Source organism: Hippoglossus stenolepis, chromosome 23 (assembly GCF_022539355.2).
Source record: "Hippoglossus stenolepis isolate QCI-W04-F060 chromosome 23, HSTE1.2, whole genome shotgun sequence".
Taxonomy (NCBI): Eukaryota; Metazoa; Chordata; class Actinopteri; order Pleuronectiformes; family Pleuronectidae; genus Hippoglossus; species Hippoglossus stenolepis.
Genome location: NC_061505.1, coordinates 13,654,430 through 13,670,605, shown reverse-complemented (window position 1 = coordinate 13,670,605; position 16,176 = coordinate 13,654,430). Strand labels below are relative to the sequence as shown.

Genomic DNA, 16,176 nt, shown 5'->3' with positions numbered 1-16,176 from the left:
AATGAATGTATAAATAAAGTTTTTACCAATTTAAGAAAAGTATAAATCGATATGTGGTGAATAATGTTGATATCGTGGTGGAGTCCACAAAATAATCCCAAACTACAATGAATTAAGATCTCAACTAATTGGAAAGATTATGAAAAAATTAAAGAACATTTGATGGTCAGTGTTAATTGTGTGGAGGTGGTCGCATTAATTAAACGTAGGAAGTGCAAAAATACTTTGATGAGTCAAAGTTTGTCTGCTGAAATAATAACTGTAACGGATTATGACAAATGTAAAAAGTATTATTTATTTTGTTTTACTCCCATGATGTAGGAGGATCTTTTGTCAAACCCTCTCTGCCTGATAAATGCCCCCATTGTTCAAACTCCACGACCTCTGTATGAAACACAGACTTTCTGCAAGAACCAAAGTGAGATAACTGTCGTGGTAAATTCATTTTAAAATCACATCACAATCACATGATTTGATAAATTGCGGCTGGATTTTCATCCATCAAAAAACAAAGCAAAGATCTTCTTTCCAACATTGATTAGCAGGTTAATGGGAAATGTGCAGCACTGGCACTAATAACGTCAATACTAATAACACGTTGAGGTGTCAGCTTAGGTGGACATGCTTTTCATACTTAGGAGTTTTTACACCGGATCATTGATTCCCGGAATTGATTGCACAGTTAATGAATAAGCTTATTTAAGCTTAAAGCAGGCAGGATCTGCTGCTTCCTTAACACATTAGTACATAATAAATGTTCTGATATTTTTACCTTGACAAATATGTAGTCGTCCTGCACCAACAGCGAATTGTGGTCGATTTTGCCGAGGAACTGAGCCGTCACCATCTTGTCTGAGCAGTTCTGGATGAGACACGTGACGTACAGGTAACCTGCAGGGACACAAAGGGACAGACAGGGAGACAATTCATTAATCTAATTTTATACAACACAATTTGCTTCATAGGGCTTGACAAGGTGCAACACCCTCTGCCTTTGACTCTCAACAAGAGTGAAGAATAACTACCCCACCACAAAAATTCACAGGAAAACAACCCTGTAGAAAACCTCAGAGAGAGCCACATGTGAGAGGTCTCTTCCGCAGGACTGACAGAAGTGCAATAGATGCCGTGTGTAAGAAAGAACATCAACAGAATAACAATATTTACAACATTCATGAGAAAAGACAGTGTCTAAATAAATGATGAGGTGTATCAATGTTTAAACTATTCGTACATGAGAAAAGGTCTGACAGAGACGAAGGGAGCAGCAGTGACAATTGTAATGATGTTGCCAGTAATAATAGAATATGTAAGTTACAGTTGGTAAAATAAGAAAAACTAGAACTAGTCACTCAGTAGAGCACATTGCTCCCCAAGGCCCAACAGTGCCCAAGTGCATTAAGCATAAACAGGCCAATAGACCAACAGAGACAGACAGGAGGGAAAATCTATGGAGGACACCGAGTCGAGACAAATGAGCCAAATAGAAAAATTGAGACATCATTTTCCAAACTGTATAAAATATGACAGCTTCCCCATAGACTTAAAGCAGTACCCGCAACCACATGGCCCGAAGGGATTATCCTCAGAGACACACTGAGAGGTTAGTGCCTGTTGCAAAGCTCAGTCAGTGTTGAATTTCAACCAGCAGCTGCATCAGCAACACTGGCTGCTGAAATTCAGCCGTTATTTTCCCCCCCAGAGGTGACAAGCTGGCAATAGAGGGAACACACACACACACACACACACACACACACACACACACACACACACACACACACACACACACACACACACACACACACACACACACACACACACACACACACACACACACACACACACACAGCTGTTTGTTCAGCTGTGAGTTATGATAGCAGGGATACACAGGGTGCCCAAACCCAATTTTTTTTTGACTACATCCTAACCCTGCAGACTATGAACGTGATCGTCACCATGAAGCCACGATCAACAGATACGACTTAAAAGCTTAGCAACATCCTCAGCGGATCAGACGTCTCCCACATTGACTTTGTCATAAATCTTTTAAAAAGTTATTGTAACGATAGAGAGATGTGGCAGTGGTCGTCCATCACACAAACACCAAACCTCAGAGAGCTTTCACCCTCCGGGGATAAGAATATGCTCAGCAAATTTCATGGAAATCTGATGATTAGATTATGAGATTTTAAGTGTAATGTTGCCATTTTAGCCAGTGGGCGCGACAGGACAGCAAATGAAAACGGTTCATCCATTCCCTTCAATTTCAAGGCAGTCAGCCAAGTAGATTGTAAACATGAGGAACTTTTTGATGGTAGCTGCCGAAATCAGACCCAACTGCAGACCTCAAACCTGGGACTGCAGCTTCCTGTCGTAGGAACATGAGCCAATAATCAGAGTGATGGGACTACAGAGAGATGTAGCTCCCTTGCTTCACTGCCACAGTAATTCAGGTATAAGGTAGAAGATATAAGTACCATGACTTTATATAATGACAAGGTTGAACAATCAAAGTAAGGCAAGCTGTGAATGAAGGCTGGTTAGACAAACACTAATTAAGGTGCAATTATTAGTACCATTGTGCCACACCATCTTTTTGTAACTACTTTTCATTCTAGTGGTGGATGTACAATTTTTCTAAATCAGGGGCCATAAGGGTCCACAATTTACAGAGGGGTCAATTAGATGTCCAACATCAATGCATAATACCTGATTCAGTAGATGCACATTTAAGTAATTACCTGTTTACTATTCGCTCTTTAGCTTTGATTCCTGTTCTGCGCTCTGCTTCACCCCCTTTCTAAACCTGATGACATCACACAGGGGTCTAAAGTGCCAAAGACTAAAACATTCACATTACTGTGTGCCCTTGTCAAATAAACATTGTTAAATCGTGAATCAAGTCTCTCCTGATTGAAATAAGTTCAGTTGACTTCAGGGGCCAATAATTTCATCCGAAGCCAATGCCCCCTGGCCCCACCCCTGGATCCACCCCTGTTTTATTAACAAATTCTCGCTCGTTTGACACACAGGGGGGAATGGTTCATTCAATCAATCAAAATTTATGGCCCATATTCACATATCACAATTTGCCTCATGGGGCTTAACAAGGTGCAACATCCTCTTCCCTTCACCCTCAACACGAGTGAGGAAAAACTACCAAGGAAAAAACCTAGAAACCTCAGAGAGAGTCACATGTGAGGGATTCCTCTCCCAGGACGGACAAAATGCAGCTTCAACACGTCAACAAAATAAAAATATTTTCACCTTGCACCCAATGGATAGAGGCATTGTCGTCACGTTTCTCCATTTATCTATCAGATTTTTTACATTAATTTGTTACCTGTCTTTGTGTGTTGGTGTTAATCAACAACAGGATTTACACTGGCACCTTTAAATATGTGCGACAACCTTGTTCCTCATTAGAATAAAAGCACCGGAGAACATAATCAAACACAATGAACCCAAATCGACATAAAGTCCACAACACTCCAATGAGTCCTTCCTCTTCATTGGATCTGCACTCCTCTTCCTCTCTTTGTCGTCTTTGTTCATGAGGTGTCTGGTCCAACAAATGGACTGACTAATTTATTGAAAAACCTGGACATTTAATCAAAGCAGCATACGGCAGAGAACTCATTAAAAAACTATTATATTGGACTATGTGTTCAGTTCCAGCTCGTGGCACAGACACTTCTTCATGCCACTTGCTGTCCTCACACACACACACACACACACACACACACACACACACACACACACACACACACACACACACACACACACACACACACACACACACACACACACACACACACACACACACACACACACACACGTTTCCTGTGCAGCTGAGATAATATGACAAGGAAAACTCAGAGTGGATAAATAGTGATTTTGAAAATAAAGAAGAGTGAAGTCTTGAATAATTTATGACATTAATTTGACAGCATGACACCTATCATTTAAATTTGCACATTAATGGGAGAACTGAAGAGTGTGTACTGTGTGTGGGAGTGTTTGTGCCCACATGTAAATCCTGGTCTGTCTGTCTACAGGCCTCAAAGTGTGTCAACGCTTGCATGCCTGTGTGTATCAGCGCATGAACAAGGTGCGCTTGGCTTTCCTGCACATCAATCTCCCTAATGACACACACACAGACACACTCCCTGCCAGCCTCCCTGTGCACATGGCTCATCCATCAATCGACCACCCCCCCCGTTTCTCTGGAGCCCCTGTCTCACTCGTCAGCAAGCGGTCCCCACTTCCACCCCCCCAAAAGGCATGGGCACGGCTAGACGTCTCTGCAGAGACTTCCACAACTTTATGTCCGTCTTTGTAGCACGCCGCCGTTTAACCTTGGCCGTGCCGCATGTGACGGGAGGAGGGTGGGGTGGTGGGGAGTGCACGGGGCGAACAGATTGGTTTGGCATGCCTGATCGCGCCAGCCCCGCTCGACTATCTATCTATCTGGGTGCAGACGCGGGGAGAGGGAAAAGGGAAGAGAATGTGAGGGAGGGGGAGATGGAGTGCGGGGTGGACCATGTGGCGCTGCCTAGCCCCAGGAAGAGCTCTCAAGCCTGGGCAGCTGGCCCAGACAGACAGCCTCTCCTTTTCACCCTCAGCAAACACAGGCAGCCTTGTTCGGGCTGACAGCTTTCACATTGCAGGCAGCATCTCTCTGTGTGTGGGTTAAAAGACTGGTGAGTGTCTCCTTGAGGGATTCAAGAAGTGTTGGTATTTTTTTAGTAGAGGGGAGTATTATAGAGGAATAGAGTACGACACCGCAAATATACAAAAAACATATCCTTCACTATCTGTCATCACTCTCTGACTCTGTCTACTCAGGCTTATTTAGAGTGGGGGGAGTGGGTTGGGACACCCATAGGAGGTAAAGTACACACACACACACACACACACACACACACACACACACACACACACACACACACACACACACACACACACACACACACACACACACACACACACACTACTTCTATTACCCTGTTGGCCCTCTGTAATGAGTTAGGCACTAACCTGCCTGTCTGTCACTCAGCTGATATGATAATCCAGATCCGCTGCTGTTGCCCCCTGGGGGGCCCCTGACCTCCCCTTCTTAACTTATCCATTTATTCCCCATTGACCCCCACACACAAACATCACAGCCCAACCAACAGCAAGGTCACCCATTCATTTTCTTTACGCTGCAGGCATTGTTAAAACTATTGCTCCCTTGATGGGAGAGAGCACGTTATAATTCTGCTCCACAAACAGTCAGGCAGAGAAGTGATTCTTGTTTCCAGAATTGATCTGACGAAGCAGGCCAGGAATCCTCCTTTAGCCTTTAAAGTGATACTGTATACTAATATATGTTTTGTAAGCTATAAACTATAACTATATAGTTTATCTATCGAACACTTCCTGTAGCCTACCGTTTCAAAATAAAAGCACTCCAGCATTTCTATTGACTGAATCCACTAATTTTTTTTTTTTTAATGGTGAAATATTTGCAGGAGTAAATTAACCATATTATTAACAACCATGATTAATTGACTGCGTACTCTCAAAAAACAACATATCATTAATGTCTTTATTCAATTTTAACTTGTGTCTGTTACAGACCCTTGAAGCACTTTCAGCATCCCAGCAAGGTTTCAAACTGTTTCACATCAGTTTACCTGAAAGCGAATCCATTTGAGTTAATAGATTTTTCTTTGCTAGGGTGACTTCGGCCAAACAGTGTCAGGAGATAAATGAACAGGAACATCACTGTACCTCCACTTGTATCTTGCATTTCCATGTGCACCAGATCAGGGTCCACATCCACACCAGATACAGACCTGGAACACAGAGGGTTGTTACATGATCAGTTACAATGCATCCCATCAGAAATTAGAACAAAACAACATAGCACCAACTTCAGATTAGATACGTTTACAAATGAGCACATATCAGGAAGATCGCATAATGTAGAATGTCATTGTTTCAACTTATTTTCAGGTCAATTTTGAACATAATTTTTAATATTATACTTTACAACACTGTATTTATTTGAGGAATAAAAAAAATATTGTTCGATTCAAATGCACAGTGATTGAATCATAGATCCCAGTTCAGTGTCTATGTGCTGTATCCTTTGATCCTCTTTGAAATAGAAAGCTCTGTAAATATGCACAGCTCAGCTCTTTTAGGAAAGTGCACTCAGATGTACTCAGCCTGGCCCAGCATGCCAGAAAACCTCCCAAAATGTTTATAACCTTATTCTGTCTTAGAACCACACTGACATGCTCTACGGTGCGCTCGCTCTGTGTGCCCTTCAGTGAGTAGTAAACTAAGTAGTTCATCTGATTAGGACTGTGTAGTGCAGTTGGTGAAATTTCCCCGGCCCAGTAAAGATAGAGTGGAGATTTAAAACCTCATTACTTTGCCTATAAAAAGACTTTACGAGCAATTAGCAGGCCGAGGAGGGACGAGGGAGGAAGGGAGGAATGGAGGAGAGAGGCTGGATCAGTGGAAATGCTCCAGGATCTGCAGCTCATGTTGCAGGTTGATGACTCAGTCTTCCTCAGTTGGTCAGTATGATGAGTTAGCTTACATATCCATGACATTCAAGAACTTCAAGCAACACATATGAGTGTTTGCTGATTTACTGCTCCATCAAAGACGCTATAAAAGTCACCTCATATTAGAATTTTACAGCGCTTCATCTCACAGCAGCCGGACGATGGCATGACAAGTTCAGATGACCTCCAGGGACGTTTTATTGGTTTAGTTCCAACAGTGTCAGAGAAAAACCAACATCAATCCCTAATGGTCAAGAAAACAGTCTGGTTCACCTGCCATGCAAAAATATCGACTGTATAGTTTGACAAGAGCGCAGATATCAGGCAATTCTGCAAAGTCATGGATTTCGTTCAGTGATAGTTTTTACACCAAATGCCCGTTGTCTACGTTTTGGAACACATGGTACTTGTGGTAAATAAACTATATTTAAGGTTTGGGTAATGTTTAAGGCACTGGGTCACCTTTACTGTCAGATTTGGTACTATTTACATCGGCACTAAAAATTGCAATTGCATGTCAATCGGAGTGCAAATTCGAGATGTTAGACAAATAAAATGTTCCAGTGACCATCCACTTTTAGAACAGTTCTAGTTCTGAAAGTAAATTTCCCATTCATTCTCTCTCTTTATTGATGTTTCAGAAAATCTTTATTAAAGGTTTTAAGTCTGGAACCAGGCCGACCAGGTGTGAGATGAATATTGACAATTAAACAGTTGATATGATCCAGACCTGGGGCTTTTAGAGGAGCATATATAAAATTGTTTTTGTAAAATTAACTTCCAATATTCTTTCAACAGTTTAAAGGCTTCCAAACTTCAACTTAACGTACTTAGTTATTCCTACACATTTACAAAGTGATCACAGCTGAAAGATGCTTACAACTATGTTTTTTTTTTACTTAAAAAAGTTGTGATATATTTTAAACTTTGAGATGTGGTATGATACTGTTTTGGAATCAGGTGTTGTGATCAGTGTTTTGCCTGTAACTCATAAATAAACACCTAAACACATATAAGACTAAAGTTGACTTGGTATTGTAAGTGTTTGTACAACCACAGGTGATCAGTAGGTGATGAGCAACACTCCTACTTATAAAAGGCAAGGAGAACCAACACCTCATCTTTCCTCAGGTTAACTGTTTGAACGCTCATCACCAACAGGTCCAATGTTTCCTGCTCAAGTGTCCTTGACTAAGGCTTTGAACCTGAGCCTTCTCACTCATGTTACTCTGGATAAAAGTGTCAGCTGCATGCTTGAAATGCAAATACCCAAGACTGAAGGTGAAAGCTTTCTCTGTGCCGGCAATACATCATTTATTCATTCCGCTAACGTTTTGGTTCAGCTCGAGCTTCATCACAGCCCACAGTAAGAGTGAGGGATTTCCTCCTCCTTTGGTCAGGGAAGTGCAAGTAGACAGACTGCGAGGGCTGAAAAGGGAGGCAGGGGAAATGAAATGAACGACAGACACGAGTGATAGAGAGACATGAGGTGGTAAATAAAGAAAGGTGAATTCCTTTAGAGGACAAGGCGGAGGAGGTGCGGCATGCTGCAAAAACATCCTCCCTGGGCCGGAATTCAGTTTCATCCCAGCTCTGGTGTCACTGCATTGCTATTGCTCCTTTATCCGTATGCTTTTCACGGCATTTCACTTTTATCGCCTCTCCTCAGACGTGTGCTTTTGTTGTCAGTTGTCACCCTGTGAGAGGCCGGTTCAATTTCAAAACTGCTGTTACTTTTTATTCAGGGTGACAAACAAAAAGGTTTACAGCCTGGGCTCACAAAACAAGGTAAACCGGAACACAATATGCCAGACCACCCCAATGGCAGATTGGCTTTAACGTGATGTGTTGTTATGTGATTTATACGCGCTGGCTGCCAGACTCCTGTTCTCTTGTTGCCTTTTATGACTGTTAGGCCACAGGCAAGGCAAAGGCTACAGCCAACAATGACTCGCTAACTCATTCTCCTTCTGGCTACACATATTTATAGCACATGTATACAGGCCCTTTTGTCTTTTTTTTGCCAGGAGCCTTACAGTATGTGCAGATCTGAACACCTGTGTATGTTTGCTGCAGGCAGTTAAGTCCAAGCCAAATAAAATAAAACAGTGGTTTAGTTTCAGAGTAGCAAGGTTTGAATATACATTGTGAAATAATCTTTTGATGTCCTACTTCCTCGACAAAGCTTTAGCCAGGCCGTATAAAAACTTCTGCTGGTTTTAAACTATAATGACGTGCAGATGTGAAAAGTAAAATGTTGGTGAACCTTAAAGGAATGGTTTAAAAGTTTGGGAAATTAGCTTATTTGTTTTTATATAAGAGGATTTACATCAATCAATCAATCAATTAATCTTGTTTCTTGACATCATTGAAGTTTTTGGAACAGGTTCTATTTGCTGCTATTAGTGCAGTTTGTTTCCTTGTTTTCAATATGCGGCCTCACTGCAGGTAGTCAAACTCAAACACTGACATCTTAAAATAGACTTGGAAGCGATAGCGATAATTTCGCAGCTCCTTGATCAGAAGGTGAAATTCTCCTTGTTCTTAATGGCTTCTCAGGGTTGAATGGACAAAATTAATAAAAGGCATTGGACTCAATGTGCAAGGCTTCTGTGCATGAAGATTAAGCCTTTACGTAAAACACTGACTTGGTTTGCAAATACTTTTAATCAGTAGTCTTGATGAACCTATGACCAATATTTACTCTCTTTTAATTCTAACTCTTTCAAAACTTATCCTTAACTTTATCTGTCTGCATTTTAGTGCTGGAAGATACAAATAATGTGCAGTGGGCTATTTAAAAACAAACATAAAGTCTTGGTTTTAAAACCAGGGAAACTAAAGAGATGGCGATAATTCATTGTGGGTCTGCATGTATAAGCAAAATAATGAACACCTATACATTTGATCTGTTGTTCATGATAAAGTTCGGTTCAGCTTTAAGTAAGGAGCACAAACATTGGTAATTACTCGCTATTTTGTACAGTTTATTTGCATCGCTGCTGATGTCAGGTCAAAAAGTTCAAGTTGGACATTCAGATCCTAAATCTGATAAAGAGAATGACACTTTAGCGTAAAGAAGTAAGTACTTAAGTCCCTCTCTCCTTCCTCACACTCTACTTTTCTCCTCTTCGACTTCTAAATTTTCACGCCGCAGTGTTTGCATGATTTGTGCATTACAGTTGGTGGTATTAATCAGAGGTGTTTTGGTGTGCGGACCAGCTCATTTACTATCGACAGTGAGAGGAAACAAACCAACAGGGGCTTGCAATACCTTCCTGACCTTCAGAAGATGAGGGTGTGTACTTAATTGCATTTAAATGCACCACATTTGAATGCATCGTTTTTACACCAATGCATACTGGACAGGGAGGAGAGTTGAGAGAGAGTTAGAGGAGGATGGAAGGAAGGTGATAAGAGGGAGAGAATCCTGATACAAGATACCATGAAGGTGAGAGTGAGGAGAGGAAGGATTGGAAGAGATTGCTCAAGCTGTGAAATATTACACACGTGGGGAAAAGATATATACCTCTGCCTGCTTTGGGTACTTTTTCAAGAGATTCCATAAAATGGTTCTGCTGCATTAACTCCAGTGCTTACGACAAAAATCCAATTCAAATTTCTAGTTTAAGAAAAATTGGAGGTGAAGTTCGAGTTTTATTTTTAATGTTCCACATAAAGTTGATTTATTTGCATCTGGGATATAGATATCAATATAATTTTATTGTTTGAGCAATATTGTGTAAATAGCATTATGGGATCAGTAAAAAAAAATAGACCCATTACCTCTGCAGGAGCTCAACTCAATGTCTGGCAGAGCTTGATCAAAATAGACTTCCTGCAAGAGCATTTAAATCTAATAAATAAAAAAATGTCGTAAAATAAACTCCCACACCTACCGACTACCATATTTGGTGCTCCGTGGGAAAAACAGGTATCAGAAGTTCCTCTGACGAATCAACAATGAGAACTGAGAGTTTAACTTTTTTTAGTTACCTTATTTAAACTTGTTTGCTTCCTTAGTTAGACGAGTGGATTGATATCTTCAGATATCACGTTCAGAAGAACAGGAGGTCATGTGACCTTGACCACCAAAATCCAATCAGTTCGTCCTTGAGTCCACTAAACGCTTATAGCAAATATTAAGAAATTCGCTCAAGGTGTTATTGAGATATCTTGTTCAGAATGGATTGGACAGAGAACCCAAAACATTATGCCTTTGGCCACTGGGAATATCTCTGCACTGCTACCAGGCTGTTCCAAGAGTCTTCATCACAAAAACATATAACAGCAACTCTCCACATCAAAGTGTAATTTTCAGCATCTCTTGGAATATTTTTACATTTAACATTGGAATATTACAGTTTATGTAAAGAAAGTAAAAAGTGAAAGTATTTCTTTCACGTAGGAAAGAGCCAGGTTTGGTCTTCATGTTACCAAGACATATTGTGTCCTGAGTCCAGCTTTGTACTTTAAAAGTAGTAACAGTAGAAAATCCTGTTGTACTTCCTTTTTAACTTTTTACTTCCTTGCTCACAATGACATCACTGAGTTGTGTCTTTAAAAGCAACATCTTTGTAACAAAGGGATTCAAATCCTCTGCTTTCTAGTACTCAAGTTAGACATTTCAAACGTTGAGCTGAATTCTAGTTCAGTCAGGACCACTTTCATCAAAGACATCTTCATTTGAATCTGCTCAAGTTACATTTGGCGGTATGGCTCTGTTCTGGGTCGTGCATACGTGGGAAGCCTAAGACAGAGAGAGCTCAACTCTCTGTCCTTCCATGTGCCTTCATGGAAAGCTTAATACAGGGAGAGCAGCAGCAAGACCCCCCCAAGGGAACAGAACAGACATCAGTGACAACAGAAATGACACTGAGTAAATCAAACACAGTATGAAAAACGGGGGAGCTGGGGCGGGGGTGGGATGCAAAACGGCTTGCAGAGGAAGCAGCAGGGGGAGGCAGGCTGACGCAGCTTAGATAAGGTGCCTTGTTTGAGCTTTGCCATTGAATGCATGGAAGGGAGTGAGCCGAGCCACTGGCTTTGAGATCAGCTGCTGTAGCTGTCAGGTGAGCTGAGCCTGACTTCTCGGCCTGCTGCTTTGCTCAATACGTCCTTGATCACTGATGAGAACAATGAGTTGCACTGACCAGAAGACTCTGTCCTTGGTCACACGCTCCTGAAGCAAAGTCCACTTGCGGCCCAGGTCGGTCGAAGCAAAGATCTGGATTCAAAGGGGAGAGAAGAACGCAATTAGAAAACACTCAATGAGTGTAGCATGAAATAATGAAGCTGAACCCGAGTCTTATTACTCACTCTATGCCCTACAATGGAGGATAAAACTCTGTATTTGGAAAAAAAACGTTCACCCAATCAAGCTACTGAATTTCATGGTTCACCAACTTAAAACTGAGCTCAATTAATTATTAGTCATATCAGGTTTTGTGTGCTAGTGTGTACTTACGTCTTATATTTCATGAGCAGTGAGAGGGAACGTGTATTTTTAGTAGTGTGTGTGTGTTATCTAAGCTTTTATGCCATTGATCAAAATGAAAGTCTATTAATTCCAACACAAAACGTATCCTTGATGTATGAAAAGCACACTGAGGCTAGAAAAGGATTTCACCTCCCAAACCTTCCTTAACCATTCAAAAACAAGTTCTCAATGCTTGCCATTGACAGATCCTGCATAGTTGTTGTTAAGGTTGCACATCCTGTCTGCACACCTCTCATGACGACCCCTCCTTTGCTCAGGGTGAACAGAAAATATGTGACCAAACACATTTTTAAAGCGCGTTCGAACCGAACATTTGTGGCTGTGAAAAAAAAAAGCAAATCTCACGCTGACCTTGATGGAAATCTGTCCCTGCCCTCAAAAACCCTCTTAATTTGCACGTTCTGCCACGCGTCCTCTCATCATCCTCTAGCTAAATGATTTTTTTGTTCTGTTTGAATGGATTCTTTGCCTCCATCTGAGCCTGCCCATATGGAACAGATTAAAACCTAATTGAATTTCTTGTTTAATTATGTGTAAATTATTGAAGTTGAGGAGTTGAGCCAGACTCTGACTTATGAACTATTGGACCTAATGTCCCACCTCTATCTCCCTCTATCTCGAATTCCACTTGACAGAAAAACTTTTCAATCAGCGTGTGTGTGTGCACGTCTTTGAATTCAGAGTTGTGAAATACTGACAAAGATGAGTTAATTGTTGAATTTGACATTTTAACTACTGAACTGGAACAGTTTGTGGCGTTTTGCTCTTACTGAGCAGTTCAACTGAAACGTGACCTTTCCTTCTCAGATTGTTTCACTTCACGTATATTAGTGGCAGGACGAGTCTTGACGAGCATTTTGTATTCTTTTATCTAACGTTCTGAGATTATATTTGGGCGGCAGGTGGACTTCCAGGTTTGGAGCCACGTAAAACAATCAATGCAGTGTAAAGGCCAGCATGTGTTTAATTTGTTTTGTATTAATGCCTCAGAGTGAATGAGACACAATGATATATTGATATTAACCTGTCACGTGAATGTAATTAGCTTTTCTTCTCCAGTGTTGCAGCCTTGAATGTCTCGTCTCAGTGCCTCGCAGCAGCAGGACATAAGTAATACATAGGACGACGATGTGATGTCTTAACCTTCGTGTTTGCTGGGACTGGACTGACATGTTAGAACTATGGAGGCGATTAATTCCACTTTGTAGCAGAGAGGGCCGGATGGAAAACTGCAGTGTACGACCCAGAGAGCCATGTAGCAGAAATGTTACACTGCTGTACAAGCTTGTATGTCTGTGAGAGGCTTTTACTTTTGGGAGCAGCAGTTCTACTAGTTTAGATACATTTCCCAGCAGCATTCAGAGCTACAGTCTATTCTAGCTCCAAGAAATTATGTAATGTTTCCAGTAGCATCTTATTTTAACACTTTAAAAAGCATGGTGGGATCAAACGCTCATTTTGGATGAATCAGTGCAATTCTTTGTAATATGATTTAGTAGGAGACTAGTTGAGACGTGAAACAGCTACAGCTTTAGCTCCTTACTTTTTCTTACCTAGCATCTCAAGCTTAGTGGTTTCCTCAACAATCTCTCTTTACACATTAGTTACTTTTTCATAATTATTCCAACTAAATTAAAATGGCTAGGGCTACCTCCACCAGTTCTTCATTGTTGTTCGTCTGTCTGTATGTACGTTGGCAGGATTACGCAAAAACTACAGAGACGATTTTACTGAAACTTAGTGGAAGGGTGGGGGAGGGGCAAAGGAAGAAGCCATTAACCTTTCTCTTTAATATGGAGAGATAGGGCGTTAGCGTTGGCAGAGGAACAAACTCTCGGAGTCCTCTTTTACGTTTTGTATTCATGTTTTACTTATTTGAGCTTATTTTACTCTTTTAAAATCATATTCATTGCTTTTATACCTTATGTTAATGTCTTTTTATGCCTCACTATGAATACCTTGGCCTCACTTTGATCTAACCCCCAAGTTAGGAAGAGTAATTTAAAAGAAGACGGGAATAATTACCCCAATATTTTGTTGAAGGCATCAAAGCTTTTGGCCTGATTGTTTGGTTTGTCAGTGACGTACTGTACTTACAGGAGTTATGGGCTCACACAGAATGTTGTGTTGATGAGGACTTAGCCTCAGATCTGATGACCAAAACTTTAACAGTCTGTGCATCTAAAACACAACCAAGGTAGAACATTTGGACACAAATGGCTTCACACTGCATTTACAGAATTCAAATCCAGTTTGCAACATGTTTTAAATATGGAAACCAACATTCAATTGTGTGTGTGTGTGTTTATTTTACTTGCAAAGGATTTACCCTCCAACTATATTGTTGCATGATAAATCACTCATCAAGTTTTCTCCAAGGTTCGTTTTTCTGTGGAAATTGAAATTGAATGCAGTACTGTGATGCCTAGGGAGGCGTTTCACTGCTGTAACATCAGTGCCGTCTTCTTGACTATTCTCTCAGCTACAGAATCAACTATTAACTGTGATGTGTCTGTGGCACTTGGACACCCACCCTGCCCTCCTTGCAGTAGGCGAGGAGCTTGTCCTCTTCCTTGGGGTGGAAGATGATCGTGTCGGGGGTGAAAGCGATGGACTGTCGCTGGAAAGAGGAACCTTCGTCGGTGCTGATGAACAGCATCTGATCCCGTTCGTTGATGGATGAGCCCACCAGCACTACCTGCATGACAGAGAGAGAGGAAGAGGAAGGGAAGAAAACTCGAGGTTAGAGGTGAAAAGGTCAGAGGATAATGTCTTGCAGTGTATTGGTCGCTCCGTCAGCAGGTCTGTTGAGGACATGCAAAACCACTGTCCTCATATCAATACGTACATTCATTCCCCTGCTTGTAGAAAACTGATGAATATAAACGCATGCATGGCCACGCACATTTCTCCAGGGCCAATCTCCAGGCCACAGGAACTTTCTATCAAGCGTGCACGCTGCTTAGAATGTGGCAACACTGTATCGACTATCTATTCAGAGTTTTATAGCTCATAAAGCGAAGGCATTAAACACGGGGCACAGCGAGACCTGCCAAGCCACCAATCACATTTATGTCCTGGACACTCAGGAGTGAGGCTACCAATAGGGCTGATCGATAGGAACTAATGAACCAGTCACATTCATTAGGAGTTCATGAGAGGTGGGAAGCTGTCCAATGAGGGTTTCTAGGTGCTGTTGTCTATTATCACCACGGTGGTGCTTATTTAATTTTTTTTTACAGTACATGAACCTTTTTTACAGTTTTTTCAGCAAGCAAAATAAGGAAGGCACTCGCTGACGGCTGCCTTCTTTCTAAGGTTTAAATCAATGGATCCAAAGCAGTAAAGAGACATTAAGTGTATAAAAGGAAAGTGCAGCTTGTAAAGATTATTTAAAACATAAATTATGTGTGCACACAAATAACAAAAGTGGAAAGCACTCTGGACAGACGTTATATAAGGAATGATTTTATATTTCATTCTCATTTGGACTCCCGTGCATTCACATATTCACACAACGCTCCTTTTCTATACAAAGTTTCCTCCTCGCCTCCTCATGGAACCAGAAATAGAAAAATAAAAACATCCAACCACGTCAAAAGAACAAGATTACCATCGTTTTAATAGCCACTGGTTAAGGGGAGTGAGCACACTAGCATTTAGAGAAGAAAGGCTTTATTGTTGTGTGCTTATCTTAGGGGTAAAACATCGCTTCACCTAACTGAACCCCCCCACAGCTGCCCAAAGACATAAGCTGCCCAATTATCACCAGTGGGCACCAACAATGCCTGGACAAGGTCATTAACCTTCCAACTTTTACATTGTTCCTTTTTACTTGCAGAAAACAAGCACATTTGAGCTTTATTCCTCAACTAATTTGTCTGAGCTGCCTTCACTGTCCTTTATCATTAAAAGCTACAGCATCAAACTCTCACTCATGTCACGTTCACCATTGCCCCACATTCAACTCTCAAGCTGTAACTAGATGTTCTATCATATTAGATAGATACAATGAATTTGTATTCCTCCGTGAGACACACAAGCTTGTAAGTATGAGCATGTGTGCACACGGATCCTTTTCAGTATTCTCATCATGACTACAATTAGGCA

General features: G+C 41.2%; 1 protein-coding gene across 7 annotated transcripts in view; it reads right to left on the bottom strand.

The window, feature by feature from the left end:
* The window catches only part of sorcs2 (sortilin-related VPS10 domain containing receptor 2), a 289,978-nt gene that overhangs the window by 43,597 nt on the left and 230,205 nt on the right, over window positions 1-16,176 (bottom strand). For all 7 annotated transcript variants that reach the window (XM_047338822.1, XM_035148847.2, XM_035148848.2 and 4 more), the window contains exons 4-7: window positions 14,600-14,764; window positions 11,720-11,793; window positions 5,779-5,843; window positions 773-891 (exon numbers count right to left, since the gene is read on the bottom strand). In XM_047338822.1, coding sequence (XP_047194778.1) covers window positions 773-891; window positions 5,779-5,843; window positions 11,720-11,793; window positions 14,600-14,764 — 423 coding nt within the window. The remainder of the gene's footprint in view (window positions 1-772; window positions 892-5,778; window positions 5,844-11,719; window positions 11,794-14,599; window positions 14,765-16,176) is intronic.